The following is a 27408-nucleotide window of genomic DNA, read 5'->3' as shown; positions in this document are numbered from 1 at the left end:
GTGGGATGCATGAGACAAGTGCTCCGGCCTGGTGCACTGGGAAGACCCAGAGGAATCGGGTGGAGAGGGAGGTGGGAGAGGGGATCGGGATTGGGAATACATGTAAATCCATGGCTGATTCATATCAATGTATGACAAAACCCACTGGAAAAAAAAATAATAATAATAATAAAAATTAAAAAAAAAAAAAAAGAAAGCCTGCTATCTGCTCAGCCTGTGGTCCGGAATCAGACACCCTTTCCAAAGCTGGATCAAGGCTTTGGCTTAAGCTCTCTTGATAACAAAATGATAATGCAGTCCCAAGGCCATTCTGATCAAGAACCTCACTGGGAAAAAAATGCTGTCAAGTAATTTATTAAACCTTGTCTGCACTAGTCTCTCCTTAGAATGGTGAAACTTTTAAGTTTGAAAACATTCAAACTCAATCATTCTCAAGGCAATCCTGCTTCTAATCTGAGCAACAATGGATCATAAAATTTAAGGGTAATACCCAGTAGTGCCAAAAGCAATCACCAACATTGCTTATAGGCTAGTTTCATGTCTCAAAATATACTTTTATCAATGGATGGCATGTTGCTTTGATAATGTGAATGAAATGAGCCACCTAATAAGCAAAACCAATTATAAATTGTTTTATGGATCATTATAATTGTCAGAACTGTGAAAAAAGAAAAGGGCAAAAGGTCCCGGCTAACTTTGAAGTGAATTTTCAAAACCACAGTAAATTTAAATCCACTTAGTGGTGTTCCCAGGCTGTTTTGGGTCCTGCAAGTACAGGATTCTTGTGTTCAAAGAGTTCATCTCTTTATGCAACATGGCCTTTCTTTTCTTGAGATTCACTGATTAAAACAGAAGGAGCTCAGCTTTGAAATGCACACTTGAAGTGAACTGCGGTGAGCCTGGGCCATCTCTGGTATTTGATGGATAGCCATTTTTCCAGGGGGTGAGAGAAAGTGCATCGCATATGGTTACAATCGACAAGTCAGTAGTCAGGAAAGAGGCCAATTTCAATGTAAAGAAAGAATAACCAAGTTTAGAAAGCAGATAATTAAAGTGACGTTTCTCTCGCTGTGATTAGATTAACATAAATGTAACATAAATGGCACAGTTATCAGACATGGTGAACGTGGCCTTTGCAAAGGAATTCTGCACCGAGAGCTTCACAGATTGAATTGTCTTCTCTATGCATCAGCCCATCTTGCTTTCAGGGTTCCTCTTGCTTAAGAGACTCTTCCTATTGTCACAGTCCTAGTGCAGATGACTTAAAACCAAATCCATGCTTTTTTAGAATGGGTTCTGAGTCTATGGAGTTTGATTTCAACTTGCTGCCTTGTGCTGACCATTCCATGACATGTTCCCTGCTTGTAGCTGCACAATATTGGACCAAGCACCATCAGTGACACCCTACTGGAGGTGGGCTGGCCCTTCTCTGCCCGGGACGAATTTCTCCTCTACATTTTTCATATTCAAACTCTGGGACCTCTGCGATGTCAAACAAATCCTGATATCAACCCACAAGACATAAAGGTAAGGAATCTGCTCTAATCAGCAACTTTGTTAATTTTTCATAGTAAGGAGGAAATAACAGTGGCTAATTTTTTTAAAAAGTGAAATAATTATGTGACTTCAGTGAAAATTGATCAGGTCTTTGCTTTTAGTTTTATAGTTAAAATGCCAGACCTGGGACTTCCCTGGTGGTCTAGTGGTTAAGACTCCATGCTTCCAATACAGGGGATGTGAGTTCAATCGCTAGTTGGGGAACTAAGATCCCACATGCTATGTGGCCAAGAAAATATTAAAAATAAAATAAGAAAAGTCAGACCTAACTTAAAATATCACTCCTAGAAAACATCAGTTTCTCCTGGTTTTATAGCTCATGGCAACCTGTCTTTCATTTAGCCTCTTTCAGTGCATTAACTTTTACATATGGTTTGACTAGCAGTACAACCCAACCCAAATCAGAAATTGACTCCTTGTCTTGTTTTGGAGAAGTGTCTAAAATGCTGTTTTAAAGTCTTTTTTTTTTTTTTTTTTTTGGTATATTGCCAAAAGGCATAAGGATCTTTGCAAAAACAGGGTTTTCCAGATGTTGCCAATAGCAAGTGGTAAAATGCAATTACTTGCCAAAGGCCATCTCAGTGCCATTGAGAACCCCCAGCCTGGAGTTTTCAGGACCCTGGTTTTCAGAGGTGCCTAGGGCAGGGTTTCTCAAACTCTGAGCATATTGGAATCACCTGGAGGTCTCTATAAAACATGGGGTCTGTCTGGGGTGGGGTCTGAGATTCTGCCTCCCTGCAGACCCCCACTCAATCACCATGTGAGTCACTCTTTAATCAGAAACTCAAGCTTCCACAGAGCTGATTCTGTCCAGATTAAGACCCAAATCTGGCTTTGGGGTCCTTCTGGAAAGGAAAGAAATTAACGAGTGTAAGCCCTTGAAAATGTCACATTTGAATGAAAAAAAAAAAAAAAAAAATTCTTGTTAATGTGATGTTGTCCTCAAAAGAAGACTTCATTGAGGAGTGAACACTCTCCAGTGCTGGCAGGGACAGAGTATCTCCATAATCAACCAGGCAGAGGCAGACTCCAGGAAATGCTAATTCGGCCATCCCGGGTATAGGTCTGCCTCTACTGTCAACCAGGGGCACTGGGGCACTGACTTGATGAAAGGATTTTCTCTTCAACCCAACATGCCTTCTATTCAGAGAGAGGAAGGCTAAAAGGAGGTCCAGTGTTCATGGATTTATGGGGCATCAAGACTTCTTCCTTCTTTTTGGGGAAATAATAAGGCTACTTGTCTGCCACAAAATGATTTAAAATACACCCTCCTTGGCATCCTTCACCCCTGCCCCACTTCCTCTCTCTTCACTCTTCACTGAGATGATTTTAACATCTTCAAGGACAGTAGCTTATTATAAAATAGTATCTTCAAATATTAATGGATAACATCTAAGTAACTAAGACATTCACATGTCCTGTTCTCAGCTACCTTAGACCCTGTTTCAGGCCTTAGCTTCTTGGAGCAAGTGATTATGCAGATGGTTTCTAAACCTTTTTGAGTGTCCTGCTTTTTTTATGTCTGACATTATTTATATATGTTTGTATATATTATGTAACTTGTTTAATACCCCACAAGAAACTGACCCAGACATGCCCATGAGTGTCCAGGAGTCTCTGGCGGAGGCGTGGGTCGGCAGTGGCCTGCTTCAGGGCCTGAGGCACTGACTACAGCAGGGCCTCCATGGGACCTTTTGAAGGAGGTCACCATTATCTTCCTTACCTCCACCATGGTTTGGCCTCAGGTCACGCAACAGGAAAGAAACACAGCCCCACTCATCATCAGAAAATTGGATTCAAGATTTACTGCGCATGGCCCCGCCCGTCAGAACAAGACCCAGTTTCCACCTCAGTTAGTCTCTCCCATCAGTAAGCTTCCAAAAGCCTCTTATCCCTCTCCATCAGAGGGCAGACAGAATGAAAACCACAATCACAGAAAACTTACCAAACTGATCACATGGACCACAGCCTTGTCTAGCTCAATGAAACTATGAGCCATGCCATGTAGGACCACCCAAGACGGATGGGTCATGATGGAGAGTTCTGACAAAATGTGGTCCACTGGAGAAGGGAATGGCAAATCACTTCAGTATTCTTGCCTTGAGAACACCATGAACCGTATGAAAAGGCAAAAAGGTATGACACCGAAAGATGAATTCCCCAGGTCGGTAGGTGCCCAATATGCTACTGGAGAAGAGTGGAGGAATAACTCCAGAAAGAATGAAGAGATGGAACCAAAGCAAAAACAACACCCAGTTGTGGATGTGACAGGTAATGGAAGTAAAGTCTGATGCTGTAAAGAGCAATATTGCATAGGAACCTGAAATGTTGGGTTCATGAATCAAGGCAAATTGGAAGTGGTCAAACAGGAGATGGCAAGAGTGAACATTTTAGGAATCAGTGATCTAAAATGGACTGGAATGGGTGAATTTAACTCAGATGACCATTATATCTACTACTGTGGACAAGAATCCCTTAGAAGAAATGGAGTAGCCATCATAGTCAACAAAAGAGTCCAAAATGCATTACTTGGATGCAGTCTCAAAAAGGACAGAATAATCTCAGTTTGTTTCCAAGAAAAACCATTCAGATTCACAGTAATCCAAGTCTATGCCCCGACCAGTGATGCTGAAGAAGTTGAATGGTTCTGTGAAGACCTACAAGACCTTCTAGAACTAACACCCAAAAAGATGTCCTCTTCATTATAAGGGACTGGAATACAAAAGTAGGAAGTCAAGAGATACCTGGAATAACAGGCAAATTTGACCTTGGAGTACAAAACAAAGCAGGTCAAAGGCTAACAGAGTTTTCTCAAGAGAACGCACTGGTCATAGCAAATACCCTATTCCAACAACACAAGAGAAGACTCTACACATGGACATCACCAAATGGTCAATACTGAAATCAGATTGATTATATTCTTTGCAGCCAAAGATGGAGAAACTCTATACAGTCAGCAAAAATAAGACCAGGAGCTGACTGTGGCTCAGATCATGAACTCCTTATTGCCAAATTCAGACTTAAATTGAAGAAAGTAGGGAAAACCACTAGACCATTCAGGTATGACCTAAATCAAATCCCTTACAATTATACAGTGGAAGTGACAAATAGATTCAAGGGATTAGATCTGATAGAGTGCCTGAAGAACTATGGATGGAGGTTTGTGACACTACAGGAGGCAATGATCAAGACCATCCCCAAGAAAAGAAATGCAAAAAGGCAAAACGGCTGTCTGAGGAGGCCTTACAAATAGCTGAGAAAAGAGAAGCTAAAGGCAAGGAGAAAAGGAAAGATATACTCATTTGAATGCAGAGTTCCAAAGAATAACAAGGAGACATAAGAAAGCCTTCCTCAGTGATAATGCAAAGAAATAAAGGAAAACAATAGAATGGGAAAGACTAGAGATCTCTTCAAGAAAATTAGAGATACATAGGGAACATTTCATGCAAAGATGAGCACAATAAAGGACAGAAGCAGAAGATATTAAGACGAGGTGGCAAGAATACACAAAAGAACTGTACAAAACAGATCTTCATGACCCAGATAACCACGATGGTATGATCACTCACCTAGAGCCAGACATCCCGGAATGCAAAGTCAAGTGGGCCTTAGGAAGCATGACTATGAACAAAGTTAGTGGAGGTGATGGAATTCCAGTTGAGCTATTTCAAATCCTAAAAGATGATGCTGTGAAAGTGTTGCATTCAATATACCAGCAAATCTGGAAGACTCAGCAGTGGCCACAGGACTGGAAAAGGTCAGTTTTCAATCCAATTCCAAAGAAAGCAATGTCAAAGAATGTTCAAACTACCACACAATTACACTCATCTTATACGCTAGCAAAGTAATGCTCAAAATTCTCTAAGCCAGGCTTCAACAGTACGTGAACTGTGAACTTCCAGATGTTCAAGCTGGATTTAGAAAAGGCAGAGGAACCAGAGATCAAATTGCCAACATCTGTTGGATCATCGAAAAACAAGAGAGTTCCAGAAAAACATCTACTTCTGCTTTATTGACTATGCCAAAGCCTTTGACTCTGTGTATCACAACAACTGTGGAAAATTCTTAGAGATGAGAATACCAGACTACCTGACCTGCCTCCTGAGAAATCTGTATGCAGGTCAAAAAGCAACAGTTAGAACTGGACATGGAACAACAGACTCATTCCAAATCGGGAAAGGACTATGTCAAGGCTGTATATTGTCACCCTGCTTGTTTAACTTCTATGCAGAGTATATCATGAGAGATGCCAGGCTGGATGAAGCACAAGCTGGAATCAAGATTGCTGGGAGAAATATCAATAACCTCAGATATGCAGATGACACCACCCTTATGGCAGAAAGCAAAGAAGAACTAAAAAGCCTCTTGATGAATGTCAAAAGGGAGAGTGAAAAAGTTGGCTTAAAATTCAACATTCAGAAAACTAACATCATGGCATCTGGTCCCATCACTTCATGGCAAATAGGTGGGGAAACAATAAAAACAGTGAGAGATTTTATTTTGGGGGCTCCAAAATCACTGCAGATGGTGATTGCAGTCATGAAATAAAAAGACGCTTGCTCCTTGGAAGAAAAGCTATGACCAACCTAGACAGCATATTAAAAAGCAGAGACATTGCTTTACCAACAAAGGTCCATCTAGTCAAAGCTATGGTTTTTCCAGTAGTCATGTATGGATGTGAATGTTGGACTATAGAGGAAGCTGAGTGCTGAAGAATTGATGCTTTTGAACTGTGGTGCTGGAGAAGACTCTTGAGAGTCCCTGGGACTGCAAGGAGATCAACCAGTCCATCCTAAAGGAAATCAGTCCTGAATATTCATTGGAAAGACTGATGCTGAAGCTGAAACTCCAATACTTCGGCCACCTGATGTGAAGAACTGACTCATTGGAGAAGACCCTTATGCTGGGAAAGATAGAAGGCAGGAAAAGAGGACGACAGAGGATGAGATAGTTGGATGGCATCACCGACATGATGGATATGAGTTTTAGCAGGCTCCGGGAGTTGATGATAGACAGGGAAGCCTGGCATGCTGCAGTCCATGGGGTCGCAAAGATTCGGACACGCCTGAGCAACTGAACTGAATTGTGTTGGTTGTGAGTTATTTTTTCTTTGTTGCAATTTAGTGATCATTTACACTGGCTGGAACTGTACCAATAGATAACTAGCCTTAAACCTTGACAGGTTGGTACCCGCTGGATGGGAGTATATCCCCATTACCTACATTCCCTGCTACCAAGTTATTCCTTAAAGTGTAAATTTTGATCAAAAATCTTTCCAAGGCTAGTGCAAAATGCAACTTAGTGATGCTCATTTTATAAAAACTTTTCTATAGAAACATAATACAAGATTTGTTTACAGATACTTCTCTGGTGATCCAGTGGCTAACACTCTGTCCTCCCAATGCAGGGGTCCGAGGTTCAATCCCTAACCAAGGAACTAGATCCTGCGTGTGCAACTAAAAATTCTAATGCCACAATTAAAGATCCCATGTGCAGTAACTAAGATCCAGCTCAGCCAAATAAATAAATATATATATATTTTAAAAAACCACATCATTAAAAAATAAGATTTGATTACAATAGGAAGTAAGACCACCATGAAATATAACAAGTCATGAGTTCTTGAAATTCTGAATTCATGAAAAACTTGAAATATTATTACTTTCAGGTTCTCAAAGAACTTTTACCTATATTTAACAAGTATGACCCAAAGAGTCTAAATGACCTTTATCAATAAATAGATTTTAAAATTTGATAATCAGCATATTTTTTACATGAATAGCTATAAACAATTGAAAATATTTGAAAATTACTTTCCTTTTAAGATAGTAAATAATTTCTTGTTGAAGTCACTATTAATTTACTTGGCAATTTATTTCTGAGTAATGCAAAGCTAAACAGTCTACTCACTGACTTAACTATAAATTGGAAATTAACAAATTATTTATTATATCTTATTACCATCAAAAGAATAGGCTGGGTAAATTTTTAAGTCTAATATCAATTTCAGATTCTTGCAGCACAGCTAATTGCAAGGGTATTTTTAATTAGAGCACTGATAGTTTTATCTTAAACTAGCTATTTTTTTTTAACTTAGCTCTTTAACTGAGAAGCAGAGAGATGGTAGATCTGTAATAATGAAAAGGGAGGCAGAACTATATTTGTATAGGCAAAATTAAATCACAGCATTACATCTTGTGGCGTCCCAGGTGGCTCAGTGGTAAAACATCTGCCTGCAATGCAGGAGACGCAGGTTCGATCCCTGGGTCTGGAATATCCTCTGGAGGAGGAAATGGCAATGCACTCCAGTATTCTTGCCTGGGAAATCCCATGGACAGAGGAGTCGCATGGGCTATAGTCCATAGGGTTGAAAAGAGTAGGATATAACTGAGCAACTGAGCACGCACATGCACATTGAATCTTACCTACTGGCTGGACTAAGGTAAATTTCCTTACTATATGGTTCTATGATTCCTTTATAAGTAGAGCCATAGGAAGTGAGTGCCTCTTGAAACCTCTGCATCTGCAAGTCTTTTCTGAGAATGCTCCAGTCTCCACTGGATGAGCCACCAAAATGTCCCAACCATGGACCTGTCAGAGGAGGAACTGTTTACTTTTTGAAGTTTCCTCCAGAGGATTTCCAAAGTTCCCCATCATATTTTCCTCTCCAGACAGTCTGTTGATTTCCCTTCAGAAAAATCTCTTTCTCTTGTGTTCACATACAATTTTTTAGTCAGCTTCTCCTCCTGTATAATATATAAATATCTCATTTTTATTCATTTCCCTCCTTCACTGACTCCAACTCTCACATGTTCTAAGGAAATTGGCTTATGAATTAGAAACCATCAGATTTCCTTTGAAACATTTTCTAGGCCACTCACTTTAAGGAATCAGTGCCACCAACCCTGAAACTTAAAATTCCCCAGATGTCCTCTGCAGAATCTCATAAGGCTTACTCTGTTTAAATCTATCAGTATTTAATATAATGTACTTAACACAATCATTTTTTTTCTATTTTTAAAAATTACTCCTGGAGTAACCTCCCTAACTTTATTTTTTATTGCAAATACTTAGTTGTATGCATCAAAGCCATATTGTGGATGAAGTAGGTTTTCCTGTGGGTTGGCCCAATTTCCAAAGAGAAACGTATTTGGAGTGCCAAACTTCTAGCTGAAAATCTTCTGAAATACGACCTGCCTATAAATTGAATATGCATTCCAAATGCCACTGTGCTCACATAAGCCTCAAAGTCCAAATAGGCCTGATGGGATTCAGTTGTAACAGGAGGTATTACTGTCTGGTTATCCCATCAGCTTACCTGAATGTCCACAAGGTTGGATGAACAGACACTGACCATGTTGGAAAGCCACCATCCTATTCACGTTCTCCTAAGACCTGTGACTGTCTCAGGAGACACTGGGCACAAGACCTCACCCACATGCACCTCATTTGTTGCCCAAATACAGACCGTCAACAACTAAGGGTTGGGGGAGATGGAGGATGCAAGCAGAAGTCAGTGAGGTTTTTAAGTATCAGTACGTGCTTTATATTAGGCTTCGTGGGGATTCACTCAGTCTTCTCTGTGACCGTGTTCAAGCATCTGAGTACAGGGGTGGATGGATGCCCCGGGGAGATGATGGCGTTCAGGAAAAGCTTGGGTGAGGCGCACAGCCCCTCGTGGAGCACAGCTCAAGCAAGCGTGAGGTGTGGCACTTGGGAGTGTCACTGTCACCCCTGCTTTTACCCCTGCCTCCCAGTGAAAAGGTTGCAGTCTTTGGTTTCCTGTTCCTCCCATGATGGCTCCACTTTATTTATCCGTCTTCTGTAATCCCAGGGGCAGAAGCAGGTTCTGCCTGCTTCGGGCAGAAGCAACCGTAAAGGTCCTGCCTCCAGACTTCATGGTCCAGGGCAGGGACACGGGATTTGAATGTGGTGATTTCCCCATATTCTACCATTTAAAGCATTTTGAAACGAACTGTCTGCAACATTCAGACCAATCCATTAAATCTAATTTGTTCCAGATCCTTCTTGGAATAGAATTTTGGAGTTGGATGAAGTATTTTTAAAATATTCTAAAGGCAGTAAAATAATGATTTCAAACTACCAAATTTCTTACTTTGGTGGACTCTCTCCTGGGGTCAGTAAGGTCCCTCAGATAGGCTATGATCTCTCGATACGATGAAGCTAAGTAAGCAAACATGATTAAGGAACCAAAGTTGCACAAAGAGACAAGGCCTTTTTCTTTTTTTAATTGGCAAGATTTCATCAGTAACAGCCAAGTATGAGATGCTGGGAGACAGGGCTACAGATTGTAAGAGTGTAGCCCGAGGGGGGCGACAGACAAGGTGGTCAGATCCAACCTGTGTTAAGATCATGATTGAATCTTCTGGGGCTAAATTCAAGAGAGGGAAATCCTGAGGTGAAAATAATCTGACAGGGACTAGACTAGGATGACCGATAGCAAGAGAAAAAGCCAAGGTGCAAAGAACTGTCCTCGGAGCCATGGAAAGCAGAAAGTTACAACTGAGAACTGATCTCTTGAACAAGACTGTTCCCACAGGAAGTCCAAATTACAACCAGATAGCACAGACATGGAAAGCAGAAACCCAGAAACTGTTCATCAGGGATTATAGCCCGGCAAATTGTTTTTTTTTAAATCAGCGGGCCGCAGACAGTGGCTTGGCAAACTTGAATAGTTTTGTTTTATCCTTAAGAGAATTTTCTTCCTTCATCGTTGCCTCCATTTATAGTACTTACTGCTGCTTGTTGCTTCAGAATGCAGGATACTTGTTGCTTCCTAGGTCAGCAGCTCTCTCAGACCAAACTCTCTCCCTTTCTCCTTCCTCCTTCTTTTTTTCTTTCTTTCCTCCTCCTTGCCTCCTTTCTTTTTTCCTCTCTCTTTCTCCCACTCTCCTGTCCCCTCTGAGACAGGAATTTCATCCACCTCTTGCCTCAAACACTAGCTGTCGGTAGTCTTAGTTACAACATTACCATTTTTCAGCCACCAAAGACAATATACTTTCCGGGGTCTGTTTCTCTTTGCCTTATCTTCTCTTTAAGATGGTTTCCAAATTCTCATCTATGCTTCAAAATTTTTAAAATACATGTCCAGCAGCTAAGCTTCAAAATCACCAGGAGAGTGAATTGCTTCTTTCAGTTCTGCTTTGCTGTACTATTCAGGAGGTTAAAAGAAAAGACAATTGTGGCTTTTATTCTCTCCCAGCAAATCCTGAACATTTACGTCTTAAAGAAAATGACATGGTGGACCGACCCCCTGGACTCATCTCTGTTTCAATTTAATTACAGACACAGAGTCACATGAGAAAAAGGCAACTGCCTTTTATGGATGAGAAATACCTGAAATCCAAAGACAAGTGACAAATAGGCTGAAAAAATACTATGGGCTGAGTTTATTTGGATTCACAGAACTTTTATCTAATGTCACCCAACTCTTTTCTTCCAGAGCTGCATTTCCAACTATATTGCACGTTCCAGCCACACACTATCCCTTTAATCCATAAATTTAAACCTATAACAGAGCGAAGAGTTTGTGAAGATTTATGAAAATAGAAAACTCCTGTTGGGGTCAGAATCTGACTAACAGCTGGGGAGAGAACCCTATTTACTAACAATTGTTTCCTTATTGCAGAAAGAAGCAATTTTCATGATGTTCTGAAGAAATACATTAGTGTTTAGCACTAGCTTCCCATAGCACATAGCAAACATTACCCTGAACCTGAAAGTCTGCCTAACCTGGGCACTAAGAGGCCAGCCTCCCTCAGCAAAGGATCTCAGCTTAAGGAAAAACTTGACCTGTGGGTTTGTGATCCATGGTGAAACAGGCTAACAAAGTTCATCTGGAAAATAGCCTTTAACTGTTGTTTACATTTCTTGGATAACTCCTACCTTGTTTGGGGGGTTGTATTTTTGTTTTGTTTTTTGAAATAATTTCTGGAATGCCATTTGAGAAAACTGGGTTGCGAGCCACTGGGCTTTGATGATGGTACTTGAGAGCAGTGTTCCTCTGTTTGTAAAACACTGTCACTAAAAGGAAGAAATACCTTTTATCAACCCCTGCTGTGTGATACATTCATTCTGTATCTCAGAGCAAGTCCTGGGTTTTATGGAGAAACCATTTAGAAGTATTTGTGAGTAATGGTACACCGGGGCTCACCACAATAGGATGTGTCCTAACTTTTCCGCTACACAAGCGGCATCCAATATAAACACATAGGAAGGTGAAGGGTTTTCTTCTCTTTGGGCTCTTGTTTTACCACAACGGTTGTACTTCAACTACTGCTGCTGCTACTAACAGTAACAGTAGACTGAAAGTGTTAGTTCTCAGGTGTGTCCACCTCTGCGACCCCATGGACTGCAGCCCTCCAGGCTCCTCTAGTCCGTGGAATTCTCCAGGCAAGGATACTGGAGTGGGTTGCCATTCCCTTCTCTAGGGTATCTTTCCCGACCCAGAGACCAAACCCAGGTCTCCTGCATTGCACACAGATTCTTTACTGTTTGAGCCACCATGGAAGCTCAATAGTAGGCTATACCTTGAGAATTAAAAAAATATATGTATTCACTAGTTCTTTGCAGCATCTCTGCTCTATAGTTTGGTTACCTACAGGGTTAACATACCTTCCTGTGACCTATAAAAAGAAGAAATTGCACATGCTAAATCTCAAAAACTACACACATAGCACACACCACACATACACACACAAACACCTGAGCATATGATGGAAAACATATAAGGGAATCTTAAAGATTTCCACAATTCTGAATTTTCTATTTAAGCTCAAGTTTTAATCTTACACTATAAGGCAGCGGTCCCCAACCTTTTTGGCAACAGGGACTGGTTCAGTGGAAGAGAATTTTTCCAAAGACTAGGATATGGACTGATGATTTGGGGATGATTCAAGCGCATTACATTTATTATGGACTTTATTTCTATTATTATTACATCAGTTCCACCTCAGATCATCAGGCATTAGATCCTGGAAGTTGGAGACCCCCGCAAAGACTTCTCTACCAGATTCTCCATCACTGAGTCTCCCTGAGCTAATGCATCGCCCACCTGCCATTGTCCTGAAATATTGCAAAGTCCATATGGCTGACCCTTGCGCTCACTCCCATGCATCCCGTTATCCCAGTGCTTTGAACATCCCCTCCAAGTCCTTACCTCTGAAATAGTCAGTTCAGCATCCAAGACTCTAATAAATCACTCTCCTATTTTTCTATTTTTCTCACTTCCTTCCTCCACTAGCCCTTTTCTTCCTTGATACAAAAACTTTCTCTGAGTCAGTTAACCCACCCCACTCTCAAGACTGCCTTCGGCTATCCTTTTTTCCTGCCAAGCCTGGAATCTATGATGAGTTGGTTACAGCATCCTTTTACGAGCTCCCTTACGTCACCTCCCTTGTCCTCTGTGCTTTCGGAGTCCCTGGCCTGACCATCTCCCTCCTGCTGGATCCCAGATTCTGGCTTCTCGACCACGTGGCCTGTGGGCATGTTACAGGTGGGTGGTGCCTGGTGCTCACCGGGCAGCGGCATCTGCAGTCTCCTCAGCCGGCTGATGGCCACTCCCTCTCATTCTCCTCATCGCTTCTCCAGACCTTCACGACATTCCCTGTATACCTCCTATCTTATCTCTCAAACATCACTACCATTAGCCAGTGACCTTAAAGCAAGACAGTCTTCAAACGACCCATTTCCCATCCCCGCCAGTTTCTAATCATCTCTCCCTCATCCTTAGTTCCTCTCCAGCACTTCCAGAGGAGAGTCCTTCTCCCAATTCTGAGTTTAACTTTGCTGTCTCAAGTTTTCCCCCTGTTTCCAGTATCTGCAACCTGTTCCTCTCTACTCGTTCCTTCCTCAGAGCAAATTAAAGTTACTTAAATTTCCTCTGTCTTCAAAACAAACTAGAAGCAAATAACTTGCCTCTGTAGCCTCTTCCAAGAATGAATTGTCTTTCCCTCCATTTGTTAGCCAACCTGTATTGCTATCCCTACTTCCTTATTTCTCATTTACTCTTATTATAATCTTCTTGGTTTTCATATTGAGAGATACTAAATGTCCATCAAAGGAGTGTATCAGGCAAGATGCAAAAACGTAAAGAAGAAAATATTTGATTTCTAGTAATGTCGTTGCCCATTTACTGTTCTATTTTCTATTTATCTATTAGTTTATGTTTTTGTTTCACCCATAAACATTTTGTTGTATGTTGCCAATAATTAAGGACACTCTTTAGAAATCCATAATACCATTGTCATACCTAAAAAGTAATTAGCAAAACTTCTTTAATATCATTAAAACTCCACCACTGGTGGTAACAATTAGATGGCTATTCTAAATAGTCCTATTTTTGATACACAATGTAAGTAAACATTCATTTTTTAAAATCTTATATGTGATTTTGTAATCTGCCTTTTCCTCTAAGATTGTGTATCTTTCTAAATTACTGGGTAGCTCTCCCTCATTTTAAAAAGCTGTCAATAATCTTTTCTATAATGGTCATAAGTTTTTTCACCAGTATCCTCTATATGCCCTTAAAGTTTTGTTACTATCTTTTGTCTCCTTACAAGCAGCTACTAAGAATATTCATGTTTTATTTTGTTTTGTTGCTTTCATATTTGGGGGATGAAGCTGTATCTCATCTCTTCACCATTAGGCATTAGTTCATATGAGAAGAAGACTGAGATTTAATTTCATACTTCTTGAAATAATTATCCACTTCTCTAAATCCATTCATTCTTTCGTTTTGTGGTTCAGTTTCCATCTCTCCCAATCTTCTGCACAGGAGAGGGCCTCCATAACTTCTTGTTGTTGTTGTTATTGTTCTTTAGTTGAGACTTAATTGACATGCAATGTTTTATTGGATTCAGATGTACAATGTATTCAATATCTATATATATTGCAAAATGATCACAATGTCTAGTTAACATCCGTCACTTTACATCGTTACAAATTTCTTTTTCCTTGGAATGAGAACTTTTAGATCCACTCTCTTAGCAAGTTTCAAATATACAATACAGTATTGTCACCTATAGTCACCATCTATACATTACCTCCCCAGAACTTACTTATTTTATAACTGAAATTTGTACCCAGCAGTTTGCAGCCACCAGTCTATTCTCTGTATGCTGCTGCTGCTGCTTCTGAGTCACTTCAGTCGTGTCCGACTGTGCGACCCCACAGACGGCAGCCCACAGACTCCTCCGGCCCTGGGATTCTCCAGGCAAGCATACTGGAGTGGGTTGCCATTTCCTCCTCCAATTCTCTGTATAGATATGTTTGTTTCACAGATTTTTGGGGGGAGGGGTTGTTTGTTAGTTTAAGATTTCACATGTATGTAAGATCATAAGGTCTTTCTCTGTCTGATTTATTTCAGTTAGCATGATGCCTTCAAGGTCCATCTGTTTTGTCACAAATGGCAGAGTTTCCTCCTTTTTTCTGGCTGAATAATACTGCATTATATATCATTGTATATGTATATCACACTCTCTTTGTCCATTCATCTGTGGACACAGAGGTTACTTCCAGGTTTGGCTATTGGATATAATGCTGCAGTCGACGTGAATGCAGATAACTTTTCTAGTTAGCGTTTTTGTTTTCTTCGGGTAACTATCCAGAAGTGGAGTTGCTGGATCATATTCCGTAATTTCTTAGGTGACAGATTCAATGAATCCTTTTAGTCCTAACCTTTCTTTATTCTTCTGCAGGATTTACATTCTTAGTCACATATTTTTTATTTACTTTTCTTTTCTGCTACACTCTTACGGTCAAGCAAGTCCCTGAGACCAACTGAGGATTAAGTGGGGTGATTAGAGTCCACCTCTCCTTGGGAGAAATAGCAAAGAAGGAGTTGTCACTTATTTTTGCAACTTTCTTTTACTTAGGTTTCTATAGAATCACGCCTCTCCCGGGTGGTCTCCTATGTCTGATATCCCCGCCTCTGACTTTTCCCTGCCAGTCTCCTTCGTCTCTGGCTTTTTGTGGTTGGTTGGTTGATTGGTTGGTTTGGAGTTTTGGTTTCTTTTTTATGTTTGCTGAGAAATATTATTCTATGCTTCTCATTTGACATTTTCCTCATGGGGCAACTCAGACCAGTTGGCAGGCAATGACTGTGCAGCTTGACAGGTGCTGGTGGAGAACGGAGCCATCACCTGGAACATCAGACAGCCTCAGGGAATCAGCCTGCTGCAGGGCAGGAGTGGGACATGGTTCTACCTGCTGGGGAGCAGGATGCTCCGGGCTCTTGGTGAAAAAGGATACTGGAGCACAGGTGGAGGCCAGCACGCACATGGCTGAGCAGCCTTACTGAGAGGCCTGGACTTTATCTTTCTGTTTATCTAGGAGATTTTTCTAGGTTCTTAGGATGTACTGAGCACTATTGTTTAAGCTGCAGTGTAGGAATATCTTGTTTTCATCCCACAGGGATGAGCATACTAGGATTGCTTCTGTGACTACAAAAACAGACCAGGTAGAAAAAGATGTGCTGGTGGGGAGGGGTAGCAGGAAGCCAAAAATTCAGGCTTTATACTCAGTCAGTCTAAAATAAAATATTTTAATGGGGTAGTATTTGTCATTTATTGGGATTCTCAAAATGTTTATTTGGTGAGCAGATACGGCCAGCATGGAGCCTGAGATAACATCGTAAGTTCTAGAACACTTGCCAAACAAACTTAGGGCTGAAAACAAGCTCCATTACAACACAGTGCACACATGGGGTGCTAGGAAAGAGTCATTTTCATTAGAATATGGTTCATCAGAGGGGGAAGAAGGGTGGGAAGAACTGGGAGATTGGGATTGACATATGGATACTATTGATCATGCTCACGCTCAGTTGCTAAGTTCTGTCCAACTCTTTGTGACCCAGTGAACTGCATCTCAGACAGGCTCCTCTGTCTATGGAATTTCCCAGGCAAGGACAGTGGAGTGGTTTTCCATTTCCTTCTCCAGGGGATCTTCCCGACCCAGGGATCAAAGCTGCGTCTCCTGCTTGGTAGGTGGTTTCTTTACCACTGAGCCACCTGGGAAGCCCATACACTATTGATGCTATGTGAGAAGGGAATGGGAGCCCGTTCCAGCATTCTTGCCTGGAGAGTCCCATGGACAGAAGAGCCTGCCAGGCTTCAGCCATGGGGTTGCATGGAGTTGGACACAACTGAGCAACTAACACATAAAATAGATAACTAATGAGAACCTACTGTATAGCATAGGGAACTCTACTCAAATGTCTGTGGTGACCTAAATGGGAAAGAAATCTTTAAAAGGGGCGTGTGTATATATATATATATATATATATATATATATATATATGACCTAAATGGGAAAGAAATCTTTAAAAGGGGCGTGTATATATATACACACACACACACACACACACAGATACATACATACATATATAGGTGATTCACTTTGCTGTGCAGTAGAAACCAACACAACATTGTAAAGCAACTATACTCCAAGAAAAATTAATTAAAAAAAAAAAAAGAATATGGTTCTCTCCTGAGGGAGCACTTCTTACCATTACAGGGCGTGGGGCTCAGACATGCCCAGGTTGGTCCTTGACCACATCTGGCTGTTTTCCCACCATCAGCCCCTCTCTTTTCTGCCACCTCAGAATCCATCTCACTGTACAGAATGCTCCTCAGTTCCCTGCCAGACAGCGAGAGGAAAGTAACGAGAAACGGATGGCTCACACTTAGCAAGTCACTTCCACATTCTCTCTGTCCTTATAGGGAAATAACTCCCACTTAAAATTTTATCCTTGCAAGATAAGTGTTCTGGCAGTGCATTCCCCAGGCTTTACGAATTCCTATTATTGGACAATATTGAGGCTTGTTTCTCGCCAGTGTAGCTCATCTTTGTTTTGTTTTGTCTGCCATGTGGCATGTAGGATCTTAGTTCCCTGACCAGGCATCGAACCTTCGCCCCCTACAGCGGAAGCACAGAGTCTTAACCAAAGAACCGCCAGGGAAAGAAAGAGAAGTCACTCAGTCATGTCCGACTCTTTGCAACCCCATGGACTGTAGCCTGCCAGGCTCCTCCATCCATGGGATTTTCCAGGCAAGAATACTGGAGTGGGTTGCCATTTCCTGGACTGCCAGGGAAGCCCAGTGTAGTTCATCTTGCTGATGGGGATGCTGCTGATTAATGAGGATGTGTCTGAATTCTTAAGTGAATCATAGTCAATAAAAGAAATCACCTGGTGTTCAAGGTTAATGAAAAAGTTAACAAGTGTTCTTGTACCTGATGTAATGTCTCTGGCTCTCTGTGCAGCCGGCTGCCCCCTGGGAGGACACCCCTGAGTTGAGTGCGTTTTTGCGAAACTCCACCATCCCTCACCTGGTCAGGAGGAGAGACGTGCCTCAACTGGAGCCTCACAGACAGAGACCCGCAAAAATCCTGGTGAGTCATCTCAGAGCATGGAGATCTGAGAGGGGAGGTTGGATCAGACAGAATTCACAAGGGCAGGAGCTTTCAATTTTCAACTTTAAGTACCATTTTTCAGTCACCTACCAAACTCAGATATGACCAATTTTTTTGGCAGTACGTATTTCAGACGCAAAAGGGACTTTTTTTTTTTTTTTGCAACATAACCTTTTCACTCCTCTGAACCTGCCCTGGAGGCTATATGGGAGAAGTAATGATGGAAACATAAAACGTGACCTTGATCGTGCATTTTAAGAAGACAAAGATTCAGTAGTCAGCCAGTCCCCAGATACTGAGCTGGTGAGAGTTTGGAGTGAGCCTTGAGAAACACTGCCCATGCAGTGGGTCTTGAGGTGTCTTACCCCATCCCTGGATCTCACAATCCTCTGCTCCACTGGAGGAGTCAAGAATGGTCTTTGCAGATGTTCTGGGCCCAAAGCATTGGGGTCTGCGGTGGATCTAGCCTGAGCTTAGTCAGCCCTTTGTAAAACTGTGGATGGCATTCATGACACAGCACTTTCTTTTTAAAAAAAAAAAAAAAAGTATTTATTTTTGGCTGCACTGAGTCTTCATCTCTGCTCAGGCTTTCTCTAGTTGCAGCAAGCAGGGGCTACTCATGGGTGTGGTACATGAGCTTCTCATAGCTGTGACTTCTCTTGTTGCAGCACATGGGCCTAAGTGCTTTGCAGCATATGGAATCTTCCTGGACCAGGGATTAAACCAGTGTCCCCGGAACTGGCAGACAGATTCTTATCCACTGTAGTACCAGGGAATTCTGTGACTCAGCATTTTCAATTCTGTTTTCCCACTCATTCCACTGTGAATATTAATGCCATTAGCTGTATGCTTGCGTGCGTGCATGCTTCAGTTGTGTCCAACTCTTTCTGACCCAATGGACTGTAGCCCGATAAGCTGCTCTGTCTGTGGGATTCTCCAGGCAAGAATGCTGAAGTGGGTTGCCATGCCCTCCAGGGGATCTTCCTGACACAGGGACTGAACTTGTGTTTCTTATGTCTCCTGCACTGGCAGGCAAGTTCTTTACGACCATTGCCACCTGGGAAATCCAGCTGTATGCTTTAAAAGGGTTAAAATATTGTTTTGTTTTGTTTAATACTTGTGTTTTAAAATTTTTATTTTTAAAAAAATTTTTGGCTATGCTATACAGCATGTGGGATCTTAGTTTACAAATGAGAGATTAAACCCACATCCCCTGCAGTAGAAGTACAGTCATAACCACTGGACCACTAGAGACCTAAATGTATGTTTTTTAAAAATATATGCCAGACCTGACAAATAATGAGGGTGCTGCCCCAAGAATCTTTGATCACTGCAACAAATGATGATAAAACCTACATACTCTAACACTTCAGAAGTTGAGACACATAGGGATGGGTAGGGCAAAAAGTAAACAAATATATAGCAAAAGAACAGTATAAAACAGAATTTTTCAAGTCAGGGTAACAGACTGAACACTTGTATTTGCCTATTTTTTCTCCCCCAGACCCCACTGAAAAGACAATAAACATTTAATTAGTTAAAATGTATGTCTTGGACATACTCTGATATTCATTTATTTTATCCCAACCACATAAAAGGTTTCAAACATGAAAAATGGACACAAAAGTGCAGGGAGTGAGTCTGATGTAATCAGTTAAATGAAGAGAGGAACATTTATTATAAAAGAAGTACCTGCAGTTACATAGCAAAAAGCTATAGCAGTTGTCAGATATGACTCAACTTCCTGTAAATTTTTATGGCACTGTAATGTTTTTCAAACTATAAGAGTAGGGAATCTATGTGCTATTCAGTTTAGGATAAAATAATGGAATTAGTATGATTATTTTCAAAAAGCTTCCAGGAAGAATGAATGAACATAAAACAGTGATTTAAGTTGAAAGGGGTGTAATATACATCCTGGTGACTACAATTAACAATACCACATTGCATATTTGAAAGTTGCTAAGAGTATAGATCTTAAAAGCTCTCATCACAAGGAAAAAAAATTTGTAACTATGCCTGGTGATGGATGTTAACTAGACTGACTATGGTGCTCATTTCACAATACATACAAGTATCAAATCAATACATTGTATACCTGAAAGTAATAATGGTATATATCAATTATGTTAGTTGCTTAGTTGCATCCCATTCTTTGTGACCCCATGGACTGAAGCCCACCAGGTTCCTCTGTCCATGGAATTCTCCAGGCAAGAGTACTGGAGTGGGTAGCTATTCCTTTCTCCAAGGTATCTTCCTGACCCAAGAATCAAGCCCAGGTCTCCTGCATTGCAGATAGATTGTTTACCTTCTGAGCCACCAAGGAAGCCCAATTATGTATTTTAATTATAACTCAATTTAAAATTTAATAAATAATTCATTTTTAAAGAAAGAAAACAAGGATTGACAGTGATAGAATTCTCATATTCAGTAGCAATAAGAAAGCCCTCTGGCAAACCAATGTCCCAAACTATGAGGATCAACAATTTAGAAAATTGAGATTTGAATATATTGTACATTTTCCACTTTAGCATATTTCTCACAAATATACCAAGGCAATAAAGAGCAAAAACTAAAATTCATTTGAAAATTATATACATTTCTGTTGTAGGGTCAGATTTTTCCCTCCTATTTTTTCTCATTAAAGATTTTTATTTCAAGACAAATTTTTAACTTCTGAACATCATAGAAACTTATTACTTACAGATGAGAGCAAGGTGATCTTTGATTTCCATATCTGAAACTCATGTTTTATTCCCTTTCTCTCTTATTGGTTCAACAATTGCAAATCATCCACCTCCCCATGTCCTAGAGTCAAAGCAGTTCTGCATAGGGAGTGATTATGCAAAGTTTATTCTAAAATCAAAAGTTAAATAAGACCTCCTACAGTTTTTGTTTAGTTAAAAACAACTTACTGAATCCCATTTCTGATTAGGAATTTGAAAGTGCAGAATGCCAGCATCCTGTATGGGGATCATAATTTCCAATTTGCATAGGAAAAAATTTGTGTCTGTTAACACGAAGCTATAATTTCTTCTCCGCCTGAGAACATCCTAGCCTTTCTCATCTTGGCCCCCGCTGGTTTTGTATAATAGTTATCATCCCCTCTCCCGAAGCTCTCTTCTCCCTTTTGCTACTCAGCTTACAGAAACTTATCTTTCTAACCCTCCTCGGCATGTGATACTCTTGATCACTTCTTGAAATCATCACATCCCTTGCCATCCCCAAAACATTCTCTCCTGGTTCTCTTCCTACCTTTTGGACTTCCCCTTCTTAGCCTTTTGCACAGACTTTTCTTTCCATCCCCAAATGTTCCTTTACCTCAGGATTCTATCCTCAGCCCTTCCTCTTCTCTCCCACTGAGTCTGCTCTTTCAGAGAAATCCTTGCCTGACCCTAACTCCAGTCATGCCTAAGTGCCTCCTGCCATCTCAGCCCCCAGCCTCCCTATACTCTAGACCAGGCGTCCCCAACTCCAGGATCTAATGCCTGATGCTCTTAAGTGGAGCTCATGTAATAATAATAGAAATAAAGTGCACAATAAATGCAGTGTGCTTGAATCATCCAGAAACCATCACTCCAGACACACACACACACACCCCTCATCCATGGAAAAGTTGTCTTCCATGAAACTGGTCCCAGGTGCCAAAAAGTTTGGGGACCGCTGCCCTAAACTGTATCATCTTTCTGGATGTCTGATCAACACACCAGACCCAACATGTGCACAGCTCTCTGTCTCCATGAACCCCCTCACCCCTCACCATTAGAATTCCCAATCTCAGTAAAGCCAGTACCTATCCACTCTATCACCAAGCCAAAAGAGCTCTCCCATTTCTCTCTCTCCCTTGTCCCAGTCTTAAGTTGGCTACCATGGATCTATTCTACTTCCTAAACTTCTCTAAAATTCATCTTCTTCTCTCTATTCCCATTGTATCAGTGTCCCATCATCTCTTACTGGGCCTTTATCAACCTCCCTGCATCCCACCCTCCTGCTTCTCTTCTTCCTCACCTACCACCTCTCTCCTGAAATGCACACATGATCAGACCCCTTGCTTAAAATGCTTCATAGGCTTCCTCAGGACCTTCTGAATCAAAGGGAAGCTTCTTAGCACAAATAGGACGATTCTTTACCACCATTTTTACCTCCTTTCCATCTGCCCACCCAACTCCCAAACACCCTTCTCTCCATGCTTCTGAACATGCACGCAACTTATACAGAAGAACCAATTCCTCATTCACTTTAATGGACAACAGAAAGTAACACAACATTGTAAGTCAACTATACTCCAATAAAAGTATTAAAAATTAATGCCACCAGCTTAACAGCTGGAACTTGCAGAAGATTCTGCTTTATAACTAGAAAGTAATTTAGCCAGAAGAATGTAATGGAACAAATTCTTGTCAATGGGTTAATATCACTGGGTCTCTGAGATAATATGGACTCATGGACCTTCCTCTGAAGCTGTTTTAGGATTTGCTTAGTTCAGGGTCAGGTGCTGTGACTGTCCATAAGTAATATCTTCCTGAGTTCTGAGAAAATGAAATGAAGCAGTTCAATCGCTGTGGTGGAAAGATTGTTTTGAAGTCCTTAGAACAGAGCTTAAATTTCACGTTGTATTTTATGATCCGTTTTAGCTCTACAGTACCACCAATGTGGATGCGTCTTTCCTACCAAACCGTGTTTTTTCTTGATCATTTCAGTACATTTGTTCTTTATGTAAAGTTTATGGATTAAGCAATGACTTCTGAGGAAACAGAATGTAAAGAAACTGAGTCTAGTGTTGATTCTCTACTGAGATTTAAAGACACTGATTCACCACCGCTGCTATTGTTTTTTGCAGAATTGTACAAACATTGAGTGCTTACAGATCTCCTGTGCAGTGGGACGACTCGGAGGAGGAGAAAGCGCCGTCCTGAAAGTCAGGTCACGACTGTGGGCCAAGACATTTCTCCAGGTAAGAAGACCCTGAAGCACTGATGTGCCACCCACAGGAAACCTCTTTTCAAAAGCTCAGAGGGAAGCATTTTTTAAAAGGATTTTTAAATGTTTTAACTTTTAAAATGTTTTAATTTTCCATTTTTTTCCATTAAATTTTTTAATTTTTAGATTAATTTTTAAATTTTTAAAAAATTTACTTCTTTAATGTTTAAAAAATTTTAAAGAAATTTCTGTGGCGGAATTGAGCCAAGGACAGCTGGTCATCTTTCCCACTGCATGAAGTTGATATTTTTCCAGATTTATTGAGATCTTATTGACATGTAAACTATGTAAGCTTAAGGTATACAACATGATGATTTGATCCTATATATTGTGAAATGTTTATCACAGTAAGGTTAGCTAATACCTCTGTCCCCTCACATAATTACCTTGCGTCTGTGTATGTTGAGAACTTTTATGATCTAATCTGTTAACAGCTTTGGTCTATACTACCGTGTTGTTGACTAGAATTTCTGTGTTACGCATTAGATCTACAGGACTAATCGATGTACTAACTGCAAGTTTGTACCTTAAACATCATTTCTCCATTTCCCCAACCCACAGACCCTGATAACCATTGTTCTCTATTTCTATAAGTTTGGCTTTGTTTTAGATTCACATGTAAGTGGGATCATACCCTACTTTTTTTTTGTCTGACGTATCTCACTTAGCATAATGTTCTCAGGGTACATCCTTGGTGTTGCAAAAGGCAGATTTCTTTCTTTTTTGTGACTAAATGATACTCCATTGTGTGTGTGTGCATGTGTGGTATGTTGGGTGAAGATAGTTTAAATATCCTGAGTCCCTGAGTCCTTCAGATAGTGACTTAGATTTAAACAGATCTATTTAACTCACCACTGTCTAGTAGTTCCCTGGTAGATAGTAGTTAGTGAAATGAGGTGAGTACAAGAACATAATTCAAGCCATATGCCCAGAAAAATTAAAATATAATCAACTTAGAAGGGGAAAGAGATACTGTCCCAAGTCTTTCTTGTCTGGTGATGCCACATCCTAGGCTTCAACTAGACGAGCTTCTCAGTAAAGTGTCAGGTACATTGATTTGTAGACTCCTCACTGCTTTGACTTGTCTGGACTATAGCATCCCACACTTCTGGAGATGACTAATTGATTATGTGCATTGTAAAGGTTTAAAATCTCTTTTACACTAAGCAGATTAATTTTTTTCCATGTGGAAGGAGCTATTTATTTAAATGGTACTGTGGTGCTGTGACCTTGTTGTTTGGGGAGGATCTGGGGGTGGGGAGCTAAATTTAAAACCCTACCAAATCTATGCATTCTTGCCCCTATTTTAACTATTCAAAAATCCATTTGGCTCATTGTGCCATAGAAAAATCCAATGGTAAATCCTTTTGAATCTAGTTAAAAATACAGAATTTTTAAGCTCCAGATTCTTATGTTTTCTATGATTCAGAATGTTTCTGTAGTCTTACAAATCTTATATAATTTTTTTCTATAATAAACAGGAGGGAAATTAAAGGTATTTTTTAAAATGTTTTTATGAAACCTTTTTTTTTAAAAAAAAAAAAAAACCTAAGGCAGGATCATTCAAACTCAAACTCAGCACTATTAATATTCTGATTCATATAATTCTTTGTTGTGAGGAGTGGTCCTGGGCATGGCAGGATGTTTATCAGCATCCCAGGCCCCTCCCCTCTACATGCCAATAAAAACCTTCAGCCCAGTTGTGACAACAAAAAATGTCTCCAGACATTGCCAGTGTCCCCCGGGGGCAAAATCATCTCCAGCTTTGAACAAGTGACCTAAAGAAAAGACCAGTGCACAGTGTCTTTCTGCTGTTGTTGTTAAACCATTATTTATTCATTCACTCAGCAAATATTTATGAAGTGCCGACTGCCAACTATGTGCCAAGCACTGCTTCGGGTACCACTTGGATGTGAACAATTTGCTCATTGCCATTCTGCTTTTTTGGCCGTTACTTTTTATCTAAGAATTGGGAAACATGGGTGTTACTGAATTCCCAAGCCCACACAATGTGAATGATAATCATCTACCCCTCGTATTACTTTGGGCATCACATCCTACTGAAATGAAGAAGCATAACTCTTTAACAAAGCAGGACTAAAATCATTACGACCCTATGGTCAAGGGGGGAATGACTATCCTAAATGACACCCATCAGTTCTGTGCATGACACGCTATTCCAGTAGAGGAACTTTGGAGTGAAAATTGCCTCTCTAACGAAGACAAATACCATATGCCCCTTACATGCGGAATCTAAAATATGACACAAATGAACTTATCTACAAAACAGAAACAGACTCACAGACATAGAGAACAGCCTGGTGGTTGCCATGGGGAGTAGGAGGTGGGGGAGGGGTAGACTGCGAGTTTGGGGTTAGCAGATGCAAACTAGTATATAAAGGATGGATAAACAACAAGGTCTTACTGTGTAGCACAGGGAGCCAAATTCAATATCCTGTGATAAATCATAATAAAAAAAGTATGAAAAAAGAAATACATATATATATATATATATATGTATAACTGAATCACTTTGCTGTATAGCAGAAATTAACACAAAATTGTAAGTCAACTATACTTCAATAAAATAAATCTTTGAAAAAATGTTAAGGACTTCTCTGATGGTCCAGTGGTTATGAATCCACCTGCCCATACAGTGGACATGGGTTTGATCCCTGGTCCAGGAAGATCCCACATGCTGTAGGGCCACTAAGCCCATGTACCACAACTACTGAACCCCAAATGCCCTAGAGTCTGTGCTATACAACAAGGGAAGCCACTGCAATGAGACGCCTAATACTGCAGGTAAAGAGGAGCCCTTGCTCACCACAACTGGAGAAGGCCCACATACAGCAAAGAAGAACCAGCACAGCCAAAAATAATTTTAAAAAAAAGTTGTATACAAAGTACTTCCACCATATATAGAAGTTAAAAAAGAAAAGAAAATTGCATCTTTATCTACCTGTTGAAGACCCAGTGGATGTGGAAGAAATCAATAGCAACTGAGGGATTTTCTAAACAATAAGTATTTAGCACAAGTAGAGTCAGACCAGAACAACCTTCAGGGACATTCTGAGGTTTTGCCAGATCAAAGTTAACACTTCCAAAGATCCTGGAGAGCCTGACACAAGTCACTTCATGTCTACTCACAGCTGGAGCCCAGACTTCTGTATTTCCACAGTTTCTGCTTATTCCAGTCTCGGAGGCTGATGGCCAGAGAGGAGAGCATTACTGCAAACTGCCCCCAACTGCTGGTCAAAGAACATACTAGATCCTGGAAGTCTAACAGTTTTATCCCACATCCCAGAAGGAGGCAAACATTTTCTGCCCTCCTAACCCAGGGGAGAAAGTTGACAATTCTCAGCTGATATGATTTGCTGCATTTTGGTTTTGCCCACTGGTAAACATGCATGTACTTAGTCACTTAGTCATGTCCAACTCTCCCACGGACTGTAGACCACCAGCCTCCTCTGTCCATGGGGATTCTTCAGGCAAAAATACTGGAGTGGGCTGCCATTCCTTTCTTCAGGGGATCTCCCCAACCCAGGGATTGAACCCAGGTCTCCCGCACTACAGATGGATTCTTTACCGACTGAGCCACCAGGGAAGCCCAAGAATAAGCATGCATACTGGTCAGAAAAATATTTTCTTCAGTTCTAAATGATGCCCTGTGCTGTGATGGTTACTTGAAAGAGTGGCCTCTTTAAGAGCTTCAAGTTTGACCAATAATTATTTAGGTTTTGTTGTCCCACACGGCTTTGTTTCTGGGAGATGTTGAGTATTTAAACAAAGGCTTTATAAAATGGACGTGTGGTTAAAAATAATTCTTGAGAAGCAATTAAACAGCAGGGAAGGTGGGAGTGGGGGAAATTCTTGATGGTCCCGGCCACCCTCACACTCCATTCAACTCAGCTCAAAAGCCTCACTCCCCACTCTCTTGGTGCCCAACTCTGTATTTTTTACTAGTGCCGTGGCCACAAGCCAATCATTGTGCACTAGTACATAATTGAGGCAGCTGGTGGGCTGCAAACCACAGTTTAAATGATGTGGCAGGGAATTCCCTGATGGTCCAGTAGCTAAGACTCCTCACTCCTAATGCAGGAGGCCTGGGTTCGATCCCTGGTCGAGGAATTAGATCACACATGATGCAGCTAAGAGTTCTCATGCCTAAGCAAAAAAAAAAAAAAAAAAGATCCCACATGCCACAACTAAGACCCAGTGCAGCCAAACAAATACATAGATAAAAATAAACATAAAAAATTAATGACATGGCAATGACAGAAGGATAGGGCATTCTCTAAGGTTTGGTAGCTACCTGGGGCAGGTTAAAAGTTCAACATATCATCAATGGATATTAACTCCAGCTGCTTTTTCAATCCTAACTTGGCTACAATAAGGCAATGATGGCTCTTACAGGAGTATATTGCCACAAAAAAGAAG

At 40.7% G+C, this 27408-nt stretch overlaps 1 protein-coding gene across 1 annotated transcript in view; it reads left to right on the top strand.

Annotated features, from left to right (window-relative positions):
• ITGA8 (integrin subunit alpha 8) overlaps positions 1-27408 on the top strand; it is a 188074-nt gene that overhangs the window by 137265 nt on the left and 23401 nt on the right. The window contains exons 25-27 of the mRNA XM_061126283.1: positions 1369-1527; positions 17839-17967; positions 22829-22942. Of these exons, the coding sequence (XP_060982266.1) occupies positions 1369-1527; positions 17839-17967; positions 22829-22942 (402 nt within the window). The remainder of the gene's footprint in view (positions 1-1368; positions 1528-17838; positions 17968-22828; positions 22943-27408) is intronic.

Source organism: Dama dama, chromosome 23 (assembly GCF_033118175.1).
Source record: "Dama dama isolate Ldn47 chromosome 23, ASM3311817v1, whole genome shotgun sequence".
NCBI classification, from domain to species: domain Eukaryota; kingdom Metazoa; phylum Chordata; class Mammalia; order Artiodactyla; family Cervidae; genus Dama; species Dama dama.
The sequence above is the reverse complement of the archived record's forward strand: the minus strand, read 5'-3'. Positions and strand labels throughout refer to the sequence as shown.